This window comes from Pristis pectinata, chromosome 13 (genome assembly GCF_009764475.1).
Source record: "Pristis pectinata isolate sPriPec2 chromosome 13, sPriPec2.1.pri, whole genome shotgun sequence".
Classification (NCBI taxonomy): Eukaryota; Metazoa; Chordata; class Chondrichthyes; order Rhinopristiformes; family Pristidae; genus Pristis; species Pristis pectinata.
The window spans coordinates 38,810,695-38,835,569 of record NC_067417.1 but is presented as its reverse complement, the minus strand read 5'-3'; the positions used below and the strand labels follow the sequence as shown (position 1 = coordinate 38,835,569).

At 40.3% G+C, this 24,875-nt stretch overlaps 1 protein-coding gene across 1 annotated transcript in view; it reads right to left on the bottom strand.

Moving 5' to 3' along the window:
- Positions 1-24,744, bottom strand: part of LOC127577114 (V-type proton ATPase subunit d 1-like) — a 32,411-nt gene extending 7,667 nt beyond the window's left edge. The window contains 5 exon segments of the mRNA XM_052028016.1: positions 1,081-1,090; positions 1,092-1,260; positions 4,889-4,955; positions 4,958-5,059; positions 24,511-24,744. Coding sequence (XP_051883976.1) covers positions 1,081-1,090; positions 1,092-1,260; positions 4,889-4,955; positions 4,958-5,059; positions 24,511-24,640 — 478 coding nt within the window. The 5' untranslated portion in view covers positions 24,641-24,744.
- Positions 24,745-24,875: the final 131 nt, after the last annotated feature.

Sequence of the window (24,875 nt, the reverse complement as noted above, 5' to 3'; positions counted from 1 at the left end):
ACCTGGGTCATTCTCTCTTCTCTCCACTCCCATCAGGCAGAAGATACAGGAACCTGACTGCACATACCACCAGGTTCAAGGACAGCTTCTATCCCACGGTGATAAGACTATTGAATGGTTCCCTTATACGATGAGATGGACTCTTGACCTCACAATCTGTTTGACCTTGCACCTTATTGTCTACCTGCAATGCACTTCCCTGTAGCTGTGACACTTCACTCTGTATTGTTATTATTTTTACCCAGCAGTACCTCAATACAGTGTGTAATGAATTGATCTGTACGAACAGTATGCAAGACAAGTTTTTCACACCTACCTCGGTACAAGTGACAATAATAAAACAATACCAAACTTAACCATGTTTCTCTCCAAAGTACTGCCTGACCTGCTGAATATTTCCAGCATTGTTATTCTTTTAAAATTTATATTTAGAAGAATTTGAAAATACAGCCCATTAACATCCCAAGGTACACAGCCATCTAGTTTTTTGCGAGACTAAAGAGGAATAAACTGGAGAGAATAGTTGCCGGTCTTTGTGTTGTCTTCTATTTAATGCAGTTTATTTGAACAGGAAAGGCGAGCTTGTTATCATATGAAATTACATTGAAGATTGCTTCTCAACTGTACAAAAATCAAGATTCTAATTCCAGTAAAGTTTATTAAACATTTGGGAAATACAACAATAATATTAAATAAAGGCTCACTCTTCCTTTTCAAAGAAGCTGTATAAAACAGAAGACTACACAAAACCCAACAAACATGCTCTCCAGTTATTCCTGATTCGAGATGGCTTAAAAAAATGCAGTACTTTTATTATGAGCAATCATCCTATTCTGGTCTGTGATCATCAGTTCTTTCCTAGCCCCAGTTGCTTAAAATTGACTAGAAATTGTATGCAGCAAACAAAATCTTGTTGTGTGGTCTAGTCTAGGAAGAATTTAAATCTTTATCTTAGTGGAAAAAGTCTGAATCATGAGCAAAACCTCACCAACAAAAGATGCTTGGATGAATCATGTTACAAATGCAAAACATCTTTTATGAGGAATTAAACTCTTTGATGCTCACTGACGTGTACCTTACCTAAAGGAGTGGTCAACCAAGATGGCATTATAAAGTTCTGCTGGTGTCTGAGCAATATTTACAGCCTCCATTTGTTCAAAGCTGCCTAAGGGATGACACTTTGGAACTAGTTCAGAAATGGATCGCTGGTGTAACGTTCCAGTAATCAGGAGAATTACGTTGTCAATCATGTAGCTGTAGCTATACAAAATGAAAGTGCATATTAAAATGTTAAAAGTTAGTGATCAGCCTTATATCAATCACATACAAGAGCATACCATTATGTTGCTGTAAAATCTGAATGCAGCATCTTGCACTTAGAAAGCACCTTTGACAGCAAAATATCAAGGCATAAGAACAGAAAATACTGGAAATACTAACAGATTGGGCAGCATCTGGAGAGAGAAAAAAAGTTAGTATTTCTGGTCAATGACCTTCCTTCAGAACCAGAAAACTATTAGAAAACTTGCAGACAAGAAGGAGAAATGGAGAGAACAAAAGGGAATGGTCTGTGACAGGGTGGAGACCAAAAGATGATGCAAATTGGCACTGACTGGGAAAGTGTGCAGAATACTAGTAATGGCAGCCATTCTGCCTAGAGTTGTGTAATGCGAGAAGAGGGAACAGAGAGGCAGCGCAGTGTTGCAGCTGGCAGCGTCGCTGCCTCACAGCACTAGAGGCCTGGGTTCAATCCTGGCCCTAAAATAGATTTGGTGAATAGCTCTCGTGCAAGATCAGGGAGTGCTGGGATTGCTCAGGGGCCAGGCAGCAGATTGGCATCTTGGGTTATTAGATATGTTTCTTTCTCTGTGGATGTTGCCTGGTCTGCTGAGTGTTTCCAGCATTTTCAGCTTTTGTTTCAGATTTCAATCCCTGATCAGTTCTTGTGTAACTCACTGCACAGATGCTGCCTGACCTGCTGGACTTTCCTAGCATTCTCCTTTACTTCAACCTTTCCAGCAATTTCTGTACCTCAGTTCCACCAGTATTATTTCTCTCCTCTTCACACCTCCTCCTGACAGATTAGCTACCGCTAACAAGTCTTCAGCACCCTCTCATCAATACCAATCTGTATCATCCAACTTCTCTTCACCTCCACTTGTTCCCTTATTCATGAAAGGGAGTAGAGATAGCCCAGGAAATTATAGACCAGTGAGTCTTACCTCAGTGGTTGGTACTCTGATGCAAAAGATCCTGAAGCAGGATTTATGAACATTTGGAGAGGCATAATGACTAGGAATAGTCAGCATGGCTTGGTCAAGGGCAGGTCCTGCCTTACGAGCCTGATTGAATTTTTCGAGGATGTGACTAAACACATCGATGAAGGGAGAGCAGTAGATGTAGTGTATATGGATTTCAGCAAGGCATTTGATAAGGTACCCCACGCAAGGCTTATTGAGAAAGTAAGGCGGCATGGGATCCAAGGGGACATTGCAATGTGGATCCAGAACTGGCTGGCCCACAGAAGGCAAAGAGTGGTCGTTGAAGGTTCGTACTCTGCATGGAGGTCGGTGACCAGTGGTGTACCTCAGGGATCTGTTCTGGGACCCTTACTCTTTGTGATTTTTTTATAAATGACCTGGATGAAGAAGTGGAAGGATGGGTTAGTAAGTTTGCAGATGGCACTAAGGTTGGAGGTGTTGCGGATAGTATAGAGGGCTGTCAGAGGTTACAGCAGGACATAGATAGGATGCAAAGTTGGGCTGAGAAGGGGCAGATGCAGTTCAACCCAGATAAGTGTGAAGTGGTTCATTTTGGTAGGTCAAATATGATGGCAGAATATAGTATTAATGGTAGGACTCTTGGCAGTGTGGAGGATCAGAGGTATCTTGGGGACCGAGTCCATAGGACGCTCAAAGCGGCTGCACAGGTTGACTCTGTGGTTAAGGCGGCATATGGTGTATTGTCCTTCATCAATCATGGAATTGAATTTAGGAGCCGGGAGGTATTGTTCCAGCTATATAGGACCCCGGTCAGACCCCACTTGGAGTACTGTGCTCAGTTCTGGTCACCTCACTACAGGAAGGATGTGGAAGCCATAGAAAGGGTGCAGAGGAGATTTACAAGGATGCTGCCTGGAACACGGAGCATGCCTTATGAAAGCAGGTTGAGGGAACTCGGCCTTTTCTCCTTGGAGCGACGGAGGATGAGGGGGGACCTGAGAGGTGTACAAGATGACGAGGGGCATGATCGGGTAGATAGTCAGAGGCTTTCCCCCAGGGCTGAAATGGTTGCCACAAGAGGACATAGGTTTAAGGTGCTGGAGAGTAGGTATAGAGGGGATGTCAGGGGTAAGTTTTTTTTTTACTCAGAGAGTGGTGAGTGCGAGGAATGGGCTGCCAGCAACAGTGGTGGAGGCAGATACAATAGGGTCTTTCAAGAGACTTTTGGATAGGTACATGGAGCTGAGAAAAATAGAGGGCTATGGGTAAGCCTAATAATTTCTAAGGTAGGGACATGTTCAGCACAGCTTTGTGGGCCGAAGGGCCTGAATTGTGCTGTAGGTTTTCTATGTTTCTCTGTTTCCACTCCATCACAGGCATTTCCTTTGCTCTGTCCATCCTTCCCCTCCCCGCCCCCCCCCCCCCCCACTTTTCTTCAAGTTAAAACATGCCCATTTTCTAAATATTTCCAAGGTTCTGAGGATCATTGAACTAAAATGCAAATTGTTTTTCAATCTTCATGGATGCTCACTGACCTGCTGGGTATTTCCAGCATTCCCTGTTCATATTTCACATTTTTAGCATCTACAGCTTATTTTGCTAGAACTATGTTAATAAACACAAGTGTCTACAGTGTTCAAGACTGTAGCAATTGTTGACAGCAGCTTCCTCCATTTCAGTTTATCAGTTTGGTCCAGTTTCCCCCACTGCCAAGTTGCTTCTTGCCCATTAGCTGTTTTTAAAGAGCATACCCTGAAAGAAACACAATGTTGTAATAGAAATACTACTAGCCTTCAACTAAAAATGCTCTGACTTAAAAAGCTATTGGTAGCTTCAACAATTGCAGGAGCTCTTGTAGCAAATGCCATCTTATTGACACACTACACTACCTGCATTTAAAATGCATTTTTACTTATATGCAAACAAAAGGCATTGGAAATCTAAAATTAAAAAAAACAGACAAAACAGTGAAGATGCTCAGATCTGGCAGCATCTGTGGAGAGAGAAAAACTTACCATTTCAGGCCAATGACTATGCATCAGAACTGACAAAAGGGCATTCATCAATTCACATCAACAACTCTTCATCAGTTCTGATGAAAGATCACTGACCTGAAACATTAACTGTTTTTCTCTCCGGAGCTGCTGCTTGAATGGCCGAGTATTTCCAGCATTTTCTGTATTTTTTACTTGTATTACAACAAAAACATTTTAGCTGAACTGGTATTTCCATAATTTACAACATGTGTTTGCAAATTCAGAGTTGGAATACCAGCAAAATAGGAAACTTGGATTGAAAAGAACATATGTATATATACATAGAGAAATGGGTGCATGTTCATACTACTCCTGCCAGGACTGCATCTCAAAATATTGTTAAAGGATCTTTTGCACTCTGATGTACCATAAAAGATTTGACATTTACAGAACAACCGAACATTTCTCCAGCATGGCCCCAAAACATCTAAGTAACTGAATGTGTAAAGTTCACTATTATCAGTAGCAACGGCTATCCCTGCAGGACCTCGGTAGCAAATGTGCTGCAGTTGATGCATTTTTGGTGATGGTTAAAAGAGGTGCTGGTCAGATCTAAATATGGTATAAATACTATTTTGTAAAACAAATAGATTGTTCCCCAGTTTCCCCCCCTTACAATTAGTGACTCACGTGATAAAGTCGAGAAAGCTGGCCAGTGGTTCGTAAGCATGGTTCCTCATGTGCCTGAATTCAACACCATCTTCTCCTTCAACTTGTCATCAATCACCGACACAGTGAGTGGGGAGGCCTCATTTGCCAGGAAATTGCCATAGTCTGTGCTCTGGAGATGGAGCTTCAGATCTGCAAGATACAATTTCAGATGCAAACATAATGAACTGTACAAGGCAAGCTTTTCTACCTTTAAAAGAGTCACAAAACAATACATTTAATAAGTTAGAGCACACTTCAACATGCTCTCTCACCACCCTACCCACCTGCAATTCAACAGAGCACGTTTGCATCAGCAGGTATTCCCAGATAAATATTACAAGATATTTTTACTCAGCTCCAGCAACCATCTCAAATCAAACTTCAGCACATACTATTCGCAAAACCCAACTTGTGTTCTCCACAACTCTCAAAGATTACAATATGTACCACTTAGGGGTAATTTTCCTGTTGGTTCAAACTCTGGCTTCAGGTTAGAATTGCTGTTATTTATTCACTCAGTTGGTATATCCAGCAGTGCAAGCATTTACTGCTCTAGAGGTGGTGCGTGCGTGTAAGCCACTTGTTTTGAATTACTGCAAACAGCGCAGTGTAAATGGTCCAGAGAGTGCTGTTAGGAAGGGAGTTCCAGGATTCTGACTCTAAGCTGAAGCACTGGTGGGATACAACCTAAAACTAAGTAGAGACAGTACCTTTCACAAGGTGCCCCTGCTTACTCCTGGTTCCAGTGTTAAGTTAGCGAAGTACAGTTGAAAAACCCTCAGCAAGTCCCTGCAATGTACTTTGTACTTGCCATAGCAACCTTTCATACTTTGTGCAACTTTTTAAACCAGAAATGACATCCCATCATCCAGCTGACCAGCTGTAGCCAACAGTGAGTTGGGGTAACAATGGAGTTCTCTATCTCTGCAGAGAAATAAAGAAGTTTGGTCCTGAAAATATTTCTGAGTGATGATCTAAGTTTATAGTAATTAAGAATTTGGCAATAACAAAGCTACCCCAAATTCAGGCAGATATCTCAAGGACCTGTCCATTTAACCCATCCTCAACAGGCCTTCATTCATTAAAGCTCGCTTTTTGCGTATCCAGGCCCAAAATGTTGCTTCAACACGTTCCAGTGTTGCACCAATATCAAACATGTACTGCATGCCAGCTTCCAAGCACAGGCACTCCACACACACAGATGAAAACATCTGAATATCGCATTGTGCACTGTTTGCACAGGAAAATGCCAATGCTTTTAGCAGTTGATTTTGCACTACTGTTCAATTGTGTAACACGTAAAGCACATGCTCCAAATACTTAATTTCCAGGCTAAACTCCTACCCTACTAACAAACTCCATCTAGCATATGAAATATTCTCAAAGTACCAGAAGTACAAGTTGCCATTTATACTGTCCGATATTTGCAAGACCACTCTGCGTCAAGTGTGCAGTGGTTGAATTGTCAAGTTTTTTAGCTCTCTAAAAAGTCTTTTTGGCATAGATAGGTAAAAAATAAGTGTAACGGATAGAATCAATATGGAAATTTGGAATACTTCAGTTGAACTACACATTCAGTGTAGTTCAGGGAAGATGAGTAGTGTAGCGGTTAGCGTAACACTATCACAGCGCCAGTGACCCAGGTTCAATTCTGGCCACTGTCTGTAAGGAGTTTGTATGTTCTCCCTGTGTCTGCGTGGGTTTCCTCCGGTGCTCCAGTCTCCTCCCACATTCCAAAGACGTACAGGTTAGGAGCTGTGGGCATGCTATGTTGGTGCAGGAAGAGTGGTGACACTTGCGGGCTGCCCCCAGCACATTCTCAATAGCGCAAAAAGACGTATTTCACTGTTTCAATGTATGTGTGACTAATAAAATATCTTATATCTTAATATCTGAGTATATTACCAGGCTAGTAATTGCTGACACCGTTAAAGTATACAAAGAGGGAATTTTACAAGGCAGTGATACTGGAGATTCCTCAAAAACTGTTGATTTTCCAGTGATCCTGATCATGGAGTTCACTTACCTGTGCTTCCATTGGTTTTTTTCCTGCCTTTTTCTACCTGCTTCTTCGCTCCATAGTTCCACATTCATTAAATTTCAACACGAGTATCATTACAGGCAAAAGTTGCAGAAATTAAATATTTACAATTACATAGTTTCAAAATGATAGCTACCCCACACAAACTTCTAGGATCAGAAAATGATTTAGTTTTTGTCCTTTTGCTTTCTTACTGGAACTAGATTCTGAACAGCACGACCACGCTTGTGCAATTTTGACCACGGTGGCTGCACAAGATTCTAAATTGCTCCCATCTGATAGTGTGTACTGGTTGGCATCACCTCATCCTTATTCATACTACTAAAGCTATTTTTGTATGGATGTAGCAATTTTGGTACATTACTGCAAATCATGTAAGAGAGGAAATTGCTGCACTGACTGGGAAATATCATTTAGTGCTAGTTTCATTCACCATTGCACTGAGTTTTCATGTACAAAGATCAATCCAGCTGTTACGGACTCAGTGAAGTCCCTTTAAGATAGAGAGTGTGTGTGTATGTGTGTGTGGGGCGTGCTTACGTCAATAGAAGATAAAGGACGTAATGACGTTGTTGGAGAAGAAGAAGAAGAAGAAAGAGAGAGAGAGAAGGGAGAGAGACACCAGCCTGCTTGTTTTCTCTATCGATGGATGAGAAACAATAACTGTGCTTGCCACTGAAATCCATGTATGGAAGTTGGAAGTAATCCGGTGGAGTTCACTTTGTTGCTGACCTGTAGAAGGAAACAGGTATTTGTGTGTGGACGACCACGGTTCGGATGCTTTTCGGGGTGAGGAAGTCACTACCGAGTAAACACTGAAGTGTCGTTTGGGTTCCATCGTGGAACATTTGGATTTCGTATGTACTCTCTCTATGTTTTTCTACATCTACATCTTATCTTCAGACAACGGTGGTTGTTGAAGAAGCCCTTGCTCATGTTTCACCTTATGGCTTGCGGAACTGAACTTTAAGAACAATTCAGGAACTGGGAGTTTTGGACTTTGTCACACACACACACACACGAAGAGTTTAGTTTTGGGGTTAACGTTCGAGGTTTAACATTCTTGAATTCTAACATACTAACATTTTTTTTTTACTTTTATTTTACGTATATCATAAGTAGTGATTAATAAAATAGTTTTTAACACTGAATCATGCTCAGTGTGTTTCTTTTGTTGCTGGTTTGTGACACCAGCCATGACTGTTGCTGTGGGGCTGGAAATTTCAAAACCCCTTCTCTCCCCAGCCTCTTGCTTCTCTCCTCTATTTTATATGTTCATTGCTGATATCTACTACAATCTGTACTATGAAACATACAGGAACATCAGAAAATCTCCAAACTACTAGTAAGTAATAATTACTTTCAGGGAGATTCCAGGAAAGCAGGGCCTGTAAGCCAACAACTTTGCACTTATGCCAGCACATCTGGCTCTCTCACCCCAGCAGCATACTTAAGATCAGATAAGGTGTATTTGTGCTTAACACTCAAGACAAATCACAAGATCAATTCACATGAACTTGGCCTAACTAGTGGATTTAACATGTCAAACCAAAAAGTTCAGGCTGAGTTTAGCCAGAATACATTTCCTAGTTTATTTGTTGAGATGATATACTGTCTCACTTCCACAGATGCAGATTTACAAGTTCAGGCATAAAAGTCAGTTTATTTAATGTGTATGTTTGGAATCTTAAAAGTCTGTGCAACATTCTCACAGGTCAGTCTGGGTCATTTTCAATCAATAATGGTAGTGGAGTGACAGAATTCTATTTAACAAATTTAATCAATCCAACATGGATTATAAAAGCTTCAAGTTTAAACAGGAAATTGACCACAGAATCTAGGCCAACACTCCAATATTCCACAGAGTACTACACACTGTTGGAGGTGCGATCAATCAAACGAGACAAACTGAGGTCCCTGTAGCCTCAATCAACATTAACAATCATTTAGCATTAATTTAAAAAAAGAGGAGGGGTGTTTCCAGTCTCCTGGTCAATATGTTCCCTCAAACCAATGTCACAAACAGATGACAAGATTATTTTTACATTATGAAGTTTGCTGCATGAAGTTCAGCTCCTGCACTTCCTACATTAGTAGTGATCAGCCTTCAAGTGTACTTCACTTTACTGCAGAGTGCCTAGGGATACTCTGTGGGTCAGGATCTTTAGCTATGTAGAACAAAATTGCTCAATTTTTATGCAATGTACAAAGGGGAGAAAGAAGCTGGAGATATTTATTGCAGTTAGATAAACAATGCTACCTGGCAGCAGTTTATATCCACTACATTTAGTAGAGTAACTAGCATCTGTTTCAGATAATTCTGAATACAGTATTACAATTCTGACAGAACCTGTACTGTCAAGTACCTGTCCAGATGCCTCTCAATTCTTGTTACTGTTCGTGCCTCCCATCACCTCCTCTGGTAGTCATTCCAAGTACTAATTACTGCGTGCAAAATGTACCCCTCAGATCCCCTTTAAACATCCTTCCCCCTCACCTTAAACCTATGCCATCTCGTTTTAGGCACCCCAACCATGGGAAACAGACTCTGGCTACCTTTCCTATCTACGCCACTCAAATTTTATACTTTTCCATCAGGTCACCCCTCAGCCTATGACACTCCAGAGAAAACAATCCAAGTTTGTCCAACCTCTCCTTATATCTAATACTCTCTAATCCAGGCAACCATCCTGGTGAACTTTGTCTGCACCCTCTCCAAAGCCTCCACATCCTTCCTGTAATCAGCAACCAGACTGCACACAATACTCCAAATATGGCCTAACCAAAGTTTTATACAGCTACAATGCGACTTCCCAACTTTTATACACAACACCCTGACTGATGAAGGCAAGCCTGCCGTATGCCTTCTTCAGCACCCTATCTACTCCTGTGGCCACTTTTAGGGAGCAATGGATTTGTGCCGCCAGATCTCTCTATAGATCAGTGCTTCTAAGGGTCCTGCCATTAACTGTATACTTTCTTCTTACATTTAACCTCCCAAAGTGCAACACCTCACACTTGTCTGGATTAAATTCCATCTGCCATTTCTCTGCCCACATTTCCAACTGGTCTAGATTCTGCGGAATCATTTTGACAACCTTCCTCACTATCCACAACTGCACCAACGTTTGGTACAATCGTCACCTGACACCCAACTCTTCTATTCAATGCCTTGGCTGATGAAGACGAGCACACCATACACCTCCTTTACCATCATTAATAAAGGAAATCATGAGGTCTAAGGTAAATCTTTGACAAATTTGCCAGGGTTCTTTGAGGATGTAATAAACAGAATTGATAGTGGTAGATGTTGTGTATTTTGTTTATAAGGTGGCTTTTAACAGGGTGCCAAAGGTTGGCGCACAAGATAAGAGCTGATCTTGGGACAGCCTGAAACAGACCCGTTTATTCCAAATGTTTTTTTTTTGAGATTATCAATCTACAATCCATGCTAATACACATCCCCATGTGCTGTTATCTGCGCACCAACCTTTTGTGGCATCCTGTCAAATGCCTTCTTCCAAACAAAATACACAGTTTCTTATCCTCAAAGAACCCTGGCAAATGTCTCAAAGATTTACCAAGCCCTCATGATCTTCAGTTTCCTCCCCTTACTCCTGAAGTTCTCTCTTTGACCAAGTTCCTGTTTGCTACTTTGTTAGCTTATTTGGCTCCGGGTCCATTTTTGTCCAATTTTACCTCAGTGAAATACTCAGGATGTATTATAAGGCTATTACACACATGCAAGTTGTTGCTTCATTTTTTGTTTATAAATCCATGCTATCATATACATCTTCTAATTACCAGCAAAATTGTGGAAACTATCTTCCCCAATTGAAGAAATAAAAAAACATGGTAATGTGCCAACGAAAGCTTTCTTTAAAGTGTGTTTTTTTCCTGGAATCAATACAATTTTAGATTTTTACAAAATTGAAGTCCCAAACCTCGTACTTCAGCAATCCCTCACCAGGCCACTTATAACTCTCACTATTCCTTAACCTTAATTTCTACTACTTGAATCCCACTGTGCTGGAAAATAATTAACAAAATGCAGAGTGTTCTAGTAGATTAGTCTACATTCCCACAAGCTGTTAACAGTGTAAAATTTTTTTACACAAGTTAAATGTGAACTTTCCATTATTCTCACTTTATATTACAATTAACTCAGATTCTACAAGCTTCAAGGCATATGAATTTAAAAAAAACACTTCAGGAAAGGGAAGTTTCAGAACATCTGGATAGCATTTCTACTGGAAATGCATATCCATCTTCAGAGACTTGCAACTTAATTTCCATCATTCTGTGGAAACGAGAACATTAAATACTGAGAACAGAGTGTTCTTCCTATGTCAGTACATTGCTTCTTGAACTTGATTGTCACTTCTGTAAAGATTCAGTTTATAGAACTTGTAAATGATAACCAGCAAAATTCTGTTTTTTCAAACTCCAGAAATAAAACCACATTCTCTATTTAATAACATCAGGTAAGCAAATACACAATTTGGCTTTAATTCACTTAAACAATTACAAGCAACATACTATTAACACAATCTGTCAAATTGTAATATGAGAAATGAATCAAACACACCAATTCCAACTTTCTTTTTTGCAGTGAATGATACTACTAAAATCTGGAATTTAGAAATCCATTGTGGCAATTTGCTATTGTGCTTCACTTAGACCATGGATAACAAATTAATGTAGTAATTAATCTATTACTGATGTACCGGACATTAGATAACTAAAAATGGAACAAAACAGAAACAGGTAATTCAATATCATAAGGTTCTGTGGGATTAAACAGAGCAAATTTGGAAAAATTCCCTCTAGCTGAACTTAATGTCTAACAATACATACCAGTTCTGGATGATGACCCACAATGAATTTACAATAAATACAAAGTACATCCATCTGTAAGCTACAACTTCAAAACAATGTCTTGGTTGAAAGCTTATTAACATTCAGAAATCAATTTTTGGGAGATCAGGACAAGGCTGGGGATAGGGAAGGGAGATGGAGAGAGAGGTGAAGGGAGAAATATGCTAAATATTCTGCTCTGAATTATTTGTCACAACACTGCCATATGTAGATTTGTCAACCAAGCAATTAACAGCTTATAGCCTTCAAACTGACCCACTCACCAAGAAATGGTAATGCCATCTAGAAAGGCATGTGGTGAGAGTTAATCAGGGTTGATTTATATCAGGTTTCTTGCTGCTAATGCTCAAAATAAAAGTTAGAATACTCAGCAGGTCAGGAAGCACCTGCAGAGAGGGAGTGGCAGGTCAGGAAGCACCTGCAGAGAGGGAGTGGAGTTAACACTTCAGTTCAACAATCACCTGTCAACTATCTACACCAAGAGCAAGTAAAATAAAAATTGACCATCAGGAATCCAACCGTGCCATCCTCAAAATACAATGCCCCAACAGGACAAAGTTCCAAACATCAGGCATTCTAGCCAACAATATACAATAAAAATGACTCATTGCTCTATCACATTAGTCCAACTGTGAGTGATGCAACGACAACTAGTGCATGTACAATAGACTGGATTACTGCTTTGTCATTTAAAATTTGGCAAGTCACATTTTATAAAATGTAAAACTGTCAACTTGAACATGGGGTAAAGGAGGAATCCTGCATCATGGCACATCTAACAGAATAAAGGCAAATGACTGACACATTTACAAAAGCAAAATATAACAGATGCTGAAATTGGCAATAAAAACAGTAAATAAATAAATACTGGGCCAAGCAGCACCTGCAGAGAAAATCAACTGAAGTCACAATTGGGAAGAGCTAGGGATAAACAAGTTTTAAGAGGAAGTAAAATTGGGAAAAGGACAACAGAAGGAAAGGTAACTTAAAGGTATATTATAGGAGAGATGAAATGTCAACAGAAATTACAATATTTGGTGATGATGGAACAAAACAATGGGGCAGACTTTGCACCCGTGTCTCTGTGCTTCCATTGGACTTGTCCCTGTCCAGTTCTGGCAGGTGTTTAAGCAGTGACATCTTCTGACTTTTGGCAAACAAGGCAGAATCATGGAATACTATGGGCCATTGCAAGCTTCTGTAATTTTACCAGCTCTCAGGTTAGGAAATCTGCCTGCTGAGCCTATAATCTAACCTTTCATAGACATGCCATTTTGCTCACTCCTCCTTCCAGCCTTCCCCTCATAATTAGTTTACCCCTTAAACTTTTCCCAGTTTTGATGAAGGGTTACTGACCTGAACATTAATGTATTTTCTCTCCACAGTTGCTGCACAACCTACTATATAGCTCCAGTATTGTTGCTCTGCCACTTATTTTCTTCAGAGTTGGAGAAATCATACGGTTCAAATCATCCACTTTTTAGGATTTAAGACAAAAAAAGGCAGGAAACAAAAAGATCGTGATTATGTAGAACTGTTCATAGCATCCTAAACTAATTCTAAAATAACGATGCATTTTTGAAATGCAGTCACTGTTACAATGCAAAGCAGAAGTTTACAAGGTCCCACAAATAAATTTGATAACGTGGGGGATAAATAAGAGTAGGGACACCAGAAAGAACCCCTCCGTTCTTTGAATTCTAATGGATCTTATAAACATCAATCTGGTTAAATATTTCATTCCAGAGGCAGTATGTTCAACATTGCAACAGTCCCTCAATACTGCATAGGGGGTGTCAGTCTCCATTTTGTGCTCAAGTTTTCAGAATGGGGACTAAATTCAAAATGCAGAGATAAGACTGCTACCAACGTCATACAGCTGAGACTAGTTCAATTAGTATTAATGAAAAAAAAAGTTCTTTTATAAAGAAATACTAATCACCTTTTACTGCATGACATACCAGCAACTATAGTGCACAAAGCAGTTATAGCTTAGAACCCATTGCTAGTCAACTTTTGCACTCAGCTGCAGTACTCCTGACCTCTGGAGGAAGGATAGTGTATTTGCAATTTACACTGGATCTCTGGATTTCCAGTAGCAGGATGCATTTCTTTGAAATAAGAAAATGCCAAAGTGATCTACTGCACAGCCATTTCATTCATTAAGACAGTTCAAAGTTCTTAACAACTTTCAATACACCAAAAATAAACACCCTATTTCTCTTGCTCTACATTTTGTATCCAAATGTATTTCTAAAACACGTCTTCTCCTAGACACACAGCTATATGTACCTGAACTGACTTGAGTAAATGAAGAATGTCAACCAAATTAGAAATACTGAAATTTCTGGTCTCTGAAACTTGTCATGTGAACTGGTGCATCCACTTGAATGCACAAGTAATCACAATGTAAAAGTTCTGTTGCTCATAATGAACCAAAACTTCTGTTTGAGTTTTACTGAGCTATATTTTCACATGGATAGCATTAATTAATGCACAAGAGTTACACACACCATATTTGAACCCAAGCCTAGAACTTCACAGAATTTATAGCAAAGTAACTTTTTAAAAATTTCCCTCACATAATTTGCTTGAAATATGCAGTTACACCGAGACCAGTTTAAAATGCAGAGCTGAACAGTTGTTAATCATCAAATATGTAAAATGTTAATCAAATCCCAGTGAAAGCATTTGGTCAAAAGCATGCTAAAACAGTGAACAGAATCTTTTTCAACTAAAGGTTAGAAAATCCTAAATGCATCCTTAACAGGCACAATGGAGAACAACCAGTATTACAGCTTTCCTACATTTTTTGAGACTCAAGGTTGAATCAGACATTTTTTTCTTCCTGACTAAGGCTCCTGTCATTCAACTTTAAACTGTAAAGGGAGCTGTTAAGGTCACTGGGAATAAAATAAAAGTCAATTTTCAGTACACTGCTTCAGAACTTTACACAGATGGTATTCTGACCAAATTTTAAATTATATTACAAAATGAATTTTAAACTTTGCAAATTTGATCTATCTAATTATAGAAAGAAAAATCTCAGAACAGCACAGGGACTGCAATGCATCTTACTTTCAGCAACTAAACACCCAGTACAATATGAATCACATTTCTCCTTTAAGTTTGCAAAATCGTATCAGGTCTTTGAAAGATTAATGAGAGTAACTGTCAAATGCACACTTAGCTGTTCCACTTCAAGTCATTTCTAAACTTCTTCCTTCCTACTTGGCAAATCACAAGCCAAACACAGATTATAACAACATGGGAGATCAGGAAAAAAATACAAGTTCATTTATGCCTGCAGTCAGTCCAGAACTTCCAACGTGCTTTGCTATTGTATTTGCGCTGCACACTTCCTCCTCTTTATGCTGCCTTATTTCTATTTACTTTATGGATTCCAAGAGTTCCACGCAGAGCAGGTGGGCAATTTGAGAAGCAGTGCACTTCCAAATGCTTCCTTCACAAATACATGAGATGCTCATGGCCTTTCTGGATGCTCCATCTTCATTTTGATTGGAGGATTACCTTCAAGGAGACCATTTTATCTGCCCTCCTGGAAAGGCTCTTGCTGCAATGAACCTCAGAGTGCGCTTTTTTGGGCCAGAAATGGTTGAGCATGATGAGTGCCTCCGTGCTGAGGGTGTCAGACTGATATTTGTTTACACTGAGAATGTGTACAAGATATAAGACTAGGTTAGGAGAATAAAAGATTGAGAGCCCTGAGATGTGAATTAAAGGGTACATCACTATGGCTGTAATAGACTGCTTGAAATAGCTGTGCTTTGCTTTGCAGTGCCTTGCTTCAGAGATTTTGCAGTGCCTTGCTTCAGAGATTTTGCTTTCTTCAGCTAGTTTTCTTCAGCCTTTAGGTAGGATAATACCAAGTACAATCAGTTCCTGTCTCAGCAAGTATGCACAATTGACTCTTGCTCAACTAAACTGACCCTGAGCCCACCATGAGAAACCTTATGTATACAAAGCTAACCGCTGGAACAAGACGGTCTGAAAAGATTAAGGAACTATAGCTCTAGTAACTTTTTTTTAAGTAAATTCCTTTGTCTGAAACCAATCACGGTGTAGAAAATAAGTGCCATGCTGCCTGACTAATGCATGATCATTCCTTGTAATGGTAATTGTTTGCACCTCTGAAAAAGTATAAGAATGTATGTAAATCAATGTGTCTCAGAGACCACCCGGTCCGGGATGTAGGTGCCTGGCTTGGTGCTCTCTCCTCAGATCAAGTAATAAAGAGATTGAACGAGAACAGTGGTCTTTTGAGTCTTCTCTCCGACTGAATTCGACAACACCCTCTCAATCGATTTGGCAGAGCATTATGGTAAGCCAAGAATTTCTTTTCCACCAGCCTTTATGGTGTTTTATTAACATTGCCTGCAGAGTTTGGCATCACTATTCTGTTACAAGCATTTCTGCACAGGTTCCCATCCACTACTACAAGGAACTTCATTATGCTCCATAAATCTTCCAGCTTCAGAGAGGGATATTCGATTTGTCTTTGCCTTCTGTGGAAAATGCAATAGGAGATCTGACCTATAAAGCACAGTCCTGATGTCATCTTGAAATTTTATCAGGAAGTCTTAAAATATCAGCCTTCATACAACAGTAAAATTATTCACAATTATTTTTATGTAATTGAAAATACTGATGTTACAATGTTAGGCAGACCTAGAACAGAGATTTTAAAATTTGAGCATCTCATCTTAGTCTGCTGTAATCATATTCAGCATTCACAACTTGATGGGAGCAGGTATTTATAAACACTGAAATGAATCAGTGTGCTTGGAGTCTATTCTGGCATTAACTAGAGTTAACCCTGTAAGCAGGCTCAAATACCTTTAGACAAGATTACAGGATTACTAAACTTCATGATTGGTTTATAATTTATAATGTTCAGAGTGTGTGAAGTGAAAAGAATAGCATGCTTTGGATGCAATCTTTAGTATAAGACAGCGGCACTTGTAGAGAATTAATAAATCTGTTGAAAGGCAAAACTTAATGCCATATGTCAGTACATGCATTCTCTTGCTCTCTCCCTAAAAGCACTGACTCGCATCTCAAAGCTGTCCCAGACTGCTGTTCCACTCGATCCTTTGCTGCATTCAGTGCTTCCTTCTTTTCAGTTGTCAAAGATGGCAAACGTCAACAGCTCTGCAATTCAAGCACTCTTGCAGTTTCCCTTCACTTTCCCGGCCCCATTTTTCTTGCTATTTACAACAGAGCCCCCATTTGACCCATCAAGTTCATGCAGGCTCTCAGCAGAACAATCCCACTATCCTTCCCCTTCTGATTTCACTCTCACATTCTCTCTCATATGCCCATCAACTTCCCTTCAATTCTTTTACCCACACTATGGGGTAATTTACTGTGGTCAATTAACCTACCAGCACATTTGGGATGTAAGACGAAACAAGAGCATCCGGGGAAACCCACACAGTCAAAGAGCGAACATGCAAACTTCACATAGACAGCACCCATGGCTAGGATCGAACTTGGGTCACTGGAGCTGTGAGGCAGCACTACTAACTGCTGCCCCAATTCTCCCCATCAGCCACCTCTGCATGCCCTTACCACATCTTCACTATCCCAGACCTGATGCAGGGTCTTGACCAGAAATATTGACTATCCTTTTGCCTGCACAGATGCTGCTTGACCTGTTGAGATCCTCCAGCATTTTGTTTCTTGCTCCAGATTCCAGCATCTGCAGTCGTCTCTCCTACTCACAATCCCTTCTGATTCTCCACCCCCCCCCCACCAATCCCAAATGATCTGCCCTTAGCAGAAGATTCAGCTTCACGACCACCCTCACACTCCCCACCTTCACCCACATCTCAATGAAATCTGAGCCCAGCATGCTACTGAATTCCTCTTCTGCCACCTTTAATTTCATGCCCATTTCTTCAGACCCTTTACTCCATCTTCAGAATTCTGATTCACTTCCCTATGGCCTCTCACCCTCTCCAGATCTATTCACTGCTATCCGTTGAAGTGACATTGAGTGTATCAATTTTCCACTGCCCCTACTGATGCTGCCCACCCTCAGAATTTGCAATTCTCTACTCACTAAGGACCAATTCCAAACATTGTCCTCAAACATGTTGACAGTGATGCTGTTATTCAATAAAGTATCCTCTATCTCACAAAGGATGAATGCCAACGTCTGAACACCTCTTCATCATCTCCCTCATGATCCCACCACTGAACATCAAGCCATCACCTCCCAATCAGTCACTGACCTCATTTCCTCTGGAGATTTTCCCTCCAGACCTAGTCTAACTATGCACCACCCAGTTCTACCTAGTCTGCAACAGCCACAAGCAGAACCATCCTGGTAAATCCACTTTTTCAGTCTGTTCTAATCCCAGAGAACTTATTTCTTCCTATTTTGATTCTATTCTTTTTCTCCAGTCTCTTCCCACATACTTCGATCACACCTCTGATGCCATCCGCCACGCTGACAGCTTCCAATTCCCTGATCCCATTTTAATCACACACATCTAATTCTTCTACTCCTCATCCCAGACCATGATGATCCAATGGCCTTTGATTCTTCCTCAAACAGAGGCTCAACCAGCTCCTCCTGCATCCGGCTGATCTCATTCTCACAATGAATAGTTTTATTTATTTTCCCCAAATGAAAGTTTTAGCTCTGGGAATGCACATCGATGCAAGCAATGCCTGTATTTTTGCAAGAAACATGAAAGTTTTTTTTTAGCATCCACTGCCCCCCCTCCCCCCCCCCACCACCACTTGCTCTACAGGCATTCTTCAATTTATGAACATTTGGTTTACAAGTTTTCATTGTAATGTCATTCTTTGTGGGCTCAGGTCTTCAATTTACAGAGAACAACTTTTCATTTGAATGAACAGTGCAGCACTCTCCACCCATAGGGAATATACTGTACCAAAGTACTGAATCATTTCACGCAGCCTTTTTGATTTACAAAATTTCACTTAATGAAATGTTTCCAGGAAAGCATCCCTTTCATAAATCTAGGAATGGCTGTGCATCAATGACTGCATTGGCACTTCACCCTACTCTCTAATGAACTTTAAAGTTTCTTCACCTTTCCAGCCTGTTCTCACTCCCACATGGCCAGTCACCATTCCCTACCCTTTGATTTCTCTACCTCCATCAAGGGAGGAGTTAGTGACCAATATCCATTTTGTGCTCACTGACTCCCACAGCTTCCTGCAAAGACCTCATTCCGTTTGCACAGTTTTGCCAGCTATCATATCTGTGCTGATGATTTCGTTTCCTTAATCATAGTTTCCCCTCAACCGTAGTTGGCAGAGCTCTCAACCGTTTCTATTCTACGTTACATCTCCCAAAGGATGGGATTCCCCTCGTCCTCACCTTCCATCCCACTGGCCTCCACACTCAATGGATCATCCTCCACAATTTCCACCATCTTAAACAAGATCACACTTCCAGGCATCTCCACCTTCCTTGTCAGCATTCCAAAGCAACACTCCCTCTGCAACTACCTCGATTATTCTTCAATCTCCACCAATACTGACTCTCCTTCTCACAGCACCTTCCCATGCAACCACCAGAGATGCATCACCTCTTCTATTAACAGCAACAAAATCTGCTGGAGGAACTCAGTGGGTCAAGCAGCATCTGCAGTCTTTTGTGTCTCCACCTATTCTATTAACTTTTCCTTTCCCATCATCCAGGGACCCAAACACTGCTTCCAGGTAAAGAAACTATTCACCTGCACTTCCAATTTACTGAACTGCATTCTGAGGTCACAGCATAAGCTCCTCTACATTGGAGACACCAAATTCCGACTACTAGATGCTTTGCAGAACACATCTTCAGTCTATCAGGGTCACCCTGACAGAGGGAAGTCATTAACAGTACAAAGCGAATGTCTGTGATAGTACAGGCCAAAAGATAAATGATGCAAATGGTGCCAGCCAAGAGAGTGGTAAAGGCTTATTAATCACAGCTGATCTGTGGGGAGGAGATGCAAACAGAGGGAGAGGAATAAGGATAAAGAGAAAGTGAAGGGGAATGGAAGATAATCTAGTGAGAGTCTGACATTGAAAATGGTGGAAATTATGGAAAATCTGTTGACTGTGAAAGCTGGCAGCATGAAGGGCAGGCACAAGGGCAACCCTATCCTTGCCTAGATGGGAGGAAAGTGGTTGAGAGCAGAAATTTGAGAAATGGAATGGACTTGAGAACTCTATCAACTGTGGTGGAGGGGAAAACTACAGTCAAAAAAGGACACTTCAGAAATACTGTTGTGGAAAGTGTCATCATCAGAACAGATACAATGGAGCTGAAGATAGTGGGAAAATGGAACGAGTCCTTACAGGATGCAACAAAGCAGTTCTTTGCTTTTCAAAACATCCACAAGTATTCACCCAGCAACCATTTTAATCATCTCTTCAATATATTTAATCAGGACTGTTAAGCATGTTCTAACCTTTCCAAAATGATGTTAGCTCCCTCTGATCAGCTGAAAATGGTGTTCAATTGCATCATCATTAACTAAAGACACTGGAAAATTTCTGACAATGATGTCAAGCCATTTCCTAGTTTCCAAATCAAGTGATCACAGTTAGGGCAATGTACTCAATTACTCTCTTTAAAACTCAGGTGAAATCTAGTTTATCTTGTAGATTTGTCACTCTTTAGTACAACTATCTTCATTATCATTAACTTGGCCACTTATTGACCAAGTGTCTGTCCGTAACATTGGTGTCATTGGATGCTTGTCATGCAATGTCTGTCATTAGAATATTACTGACATCAGCTTTAATGGGCTTTCATTGCTCTTAACTTGAACTTAATGTAATTGCAAGTGCTACTGCAGTTCTCACCTTTTTCCAATATTGCTATTACTTGCACCTCTTGCATTCAGATGAATCTGCATTCTTTTGTATTTTTGTTTGCTTATTTAATTTCATGTTGCTACATACCTTGTCAGTCTTGCATTCCTGTAGGTAGGTCTGAATCACACTTACAAACAAGTCATCTGATAAATAATAGCTAAACCTCAAGTCCCTTTTCAGATGACCTGCAACAGATTGCTGAATTGGTGTTCATATGACAGTTACAATTGCCGTTTCTCAAGAATCTGTTCCACGTAGTTGTACAATGACAGACAATGTCAATTACTTAACAAAAATCTCATGGCATCTACAACTAATTGCATGTTTGGCAGTGTCATTATATATTAGAAGCTCACATTAAAAAAACTATTCAATCAAGCCTGTTGCGGACATACTTTCATTCACAACTTCTGCTAGATTCAAATACTAGCAATCAACCAGAGATTGTAGCATTTTAATTAAGTCAGTATACCCTCTCTGCACAATTTCAGTTGCACATTGAAAACACTTTTCATTGCAATGTTTGAAATATTATTTATAAAATGGACCCTCATTGCTTCTAATTACAATGGGATTTATATAGCGTTCTTAACATTTTCAGTTGTTAAGTATCTTAACTGGTGTCTGTCATGTAACTGGCAAAACAAAAATAAATATTTCCCCAGATCACTGTAAAATTTGCTCTTTTGGGATCCCAACCACTCATAAATACAATGGATACCAATACATTGCAGGACAAGTTTCATTACCAGACATTGTCTACGGACATCAATGTATTCACCATTTTTTAGTTCCATCTCGTTCCTGGCTCTTCCTTCCATCAAAAAGGATGATCTTTTTAAAACAAGTACACCCATTGTACATTTAAAAAAACTGCTTTGTATTCTTCACTCCCAATATCATTTATGCTATGCAAAAAAAAATACTGCACTGAAACCTTCATCAAATGCTCAAAAGTTCTGCATTAGGGTGAAGAATTTAAAAATTAATTCATTCTTCAAAAAAAAATCGAATTGAAGCACATAATATGTTAGTTTTATTTTTAGGCCATTTAGAAGTTGCCCAGAGAGAACAAAATCAAATATTTAATGCTCTCCCAAATACTTAAAGCCAAAAGTTAAAGCACATAAGAATTAACTCCTTATCAAACCTTACATTTTTACTTATTCTACTCAATTTTAATTAATGGTCAGCTCTCAAGTCTGAGTTACTTACTCACATTTGAGCAATTTTCAAATGGTTTATGGCTTAAGAAAAGCAATCAGTTAAATAATAATAGTTAACCAGCAGCACTTGCATTTCAGCTGATGGTTTTTAAACACAATCTCCTAATACTGAATTAATCAGCAACTCCTTCACACCAGATTCAAGACAAAATTCTCAACAGTCTAAGAACAGTCAAAATCAATAACTTGCCAGACAAAATGCAGAATAAATTAATTGTAATTCACCACATTCTTTTTCCAAAGGTTTATAAATTCAGTGTCAAACTTTAATTGTTTTCCAAACTGATAACTTCTGAAAATGGAAATCTTTAGACAATGCAAATGTTCAAGCAATAAAGAGGATTTACTGCACTCCTGAAGTTAAATATTCAGGTGATATTGGATAATGATATACCACAGGCTACGCTGTTCAGTAAAATTTTTTAAAAAGTCCTTTCAATCCTAATGTCATGGGAAAACATTGAATACGAGGAAAGGCTTAAGGTGCTGGGGCTTTATTCACTGGAAAGGAGGAGGATGAGAGGAGACATGATATACAAAATATTGACAGGAATAGATAGAGCAGACAGCCAGCGCCTCCTTCCCAGAGCACCAATGCTCAAGACGAGAGGGCATGGCTTTAAGATTATGGGTGGGAGGTTCAGGGGAGATGTCAGGGGGAGGTTTTTCACCCAGAGAGTGGTTGGTGCATGGAATGCACTGCCTGGGGTGGTGGTGGAGGCAGATACATTGGACAGGTTCAAGAGTTTGTTGGATAGGCATATGAAGGAATGTGAGATAGAGGGATATGCGGGAGGAAAGGGTTAGATAGTGTGAAGGTGGTTTGATGGACGGCACAACATGGTGGGCCGAAGGGCCTGTTTTGTGCTGTATGGTTCTATGGTTCATGCATGCACTGTAGAAAACCCAATATGGAGCCACCCAACCTCCACTGCAGTACAATCTGCCTTCAATTTATAAACTTCATATTCACAGTAATTCAGGAGATTCTATCCAATTCTAGGTTCCACTGAGATTAGGCATGCTCTGCCTTTACCAATCTCACCGCCTCCCACAACCGCATCGAATCATGCCCTAACTAATCCCAATCTTGTGGCAGGGTGCTGTAGCTAGTGAAAAGTGGATAGCAAGAAATGGCAAAATAGTTTATTTTCCCATCATTCACAAAGGAACCATATAATCTAATCTACATGACTGTAGCAATGATTGCATCCATAGATTTCCCTTGAAACCCCATCAGTCAACATTTCAGATCAATGACCAATTCATCAAAACTAACCAGATGAATCAAATTAATAAAACCCTTTAAATAAAATTAGTTATGTTGAAACATAGTAATATGTACTTAATCAGACACAGCTTACAATTGCTGTACAGTTGACAATTTTCAATTACAACATCAGTTGCCAATTTCAGAACAGGAAGCGAGAGTAAGTTTCACACGGAAAAGGGTAGATAGCATTCAAATACAAGTTATACTTTGAATCTGTAACTATTTCACAAAAGGCAAATACTTTTATAGTTTCAGACAACAAAAGATTTTAACATCTGTTCATGGATAAAATTCCATTGACCCATCGTCAATTCCAGAATTAGTCACTTTGCTAAAGTTGACACTTCTCTCTTAATTCTGAGCCTCATTTTCCATAAAGTGGGACAAAAAACATTATCGTATTAATGATCAGGAATTTACATTCAAATTACACAGTCCTAAAAAGGGTTGGCTACTTCACCTTTAATAACCAGTACCATTAAATCAGCATATTATGGGGCAGAAGGATTTAGGAAAAGAATGTTACTCCCCCCCCCCCCAACCCGTTTCCCAACAGAGGAGAGAGGCCCTGAAGGCAGGACTGACCATCTCACCTTCCAAGGTCACAATCTGCACCAGGTTCAGATCTCTTCTTTTTTGATCTCTTCTTGCACCTCATTATCATCACTAGTAAATGCTACGACAGCAGCTATTCGTGTCATTTTGATTTTCTAATTGTGAATTCTTTTTAAAACCAAATCCTTATTATATCAGCAAAATATATTGCCACTTCCAAAGTAACGTCTCCTGCATTTCTAATTGTTGATTCAACTTCTTTCTTTACCTCTTCATTTTCCTCAGATTATCCTTTCCCAAAGCTGTACTATTTGAAAATTAACATTGTTCTTCAGAGTCACTGCACATACTAGGAACCATAAGCAACTGAACGTAAAGCAATTCTACCACTGAAAATACCATCAAAATGAAAACTTTAAGAACAAAATAGGCTCTAGATGACTGCATTTTCAGTTCTAACACAGCCAAACGTCAAACTGGAAATGATACGTCCATTATCATCAGACTACAAACAGCATTCCCCGTTCCTGCGCTTGACAGACAGATAGCCAGGCCTCACGGAGAGGCCCAGGAACGAGGTACAGTCCAACACGTAACCTATGCCACATGGGGAAACAATACGCAGCGATTTACGCGAGCGGGACAGAGGAAAGGGACGTGGCTGCAACCGTTCTTGCCGGAGCGCCACAGAGGCGGCGCGCAGGCAGCCCCCGTTCCCCAACAGAGTGACAGGCCCTGAAGGCAGGACTGACCGCCTCACCTTCCAAGGTCTCACACTGCACCAGGTTCAGGTAATCGCCCTGCGACAAGATGCCAGCCTTGAAACCCCTCACCAAGCCCTCCAGGTAACCGTCATCCACATTGAAGTAGAGTTCGTTGAAAGAGCCCATGTCGCTGGCCCCAAGCTGCCGCGCCAGGAATCAGTGACACAATCTCCCCAACACCACCTGATCAGTCAGCTGATCCACACCGCACCGAACATGCGCTGTGGACCTATCGCCCGGTCCGGCCGGCATACACTGAGCATGCGCTGTCTAGCCTGGTCCTGCCAGCATACACTGAGCATGCGCTGTGGTACTACAGCCTGGTCCGACCAGTGTACACTGAGCATGCGCCGCGCCGCTC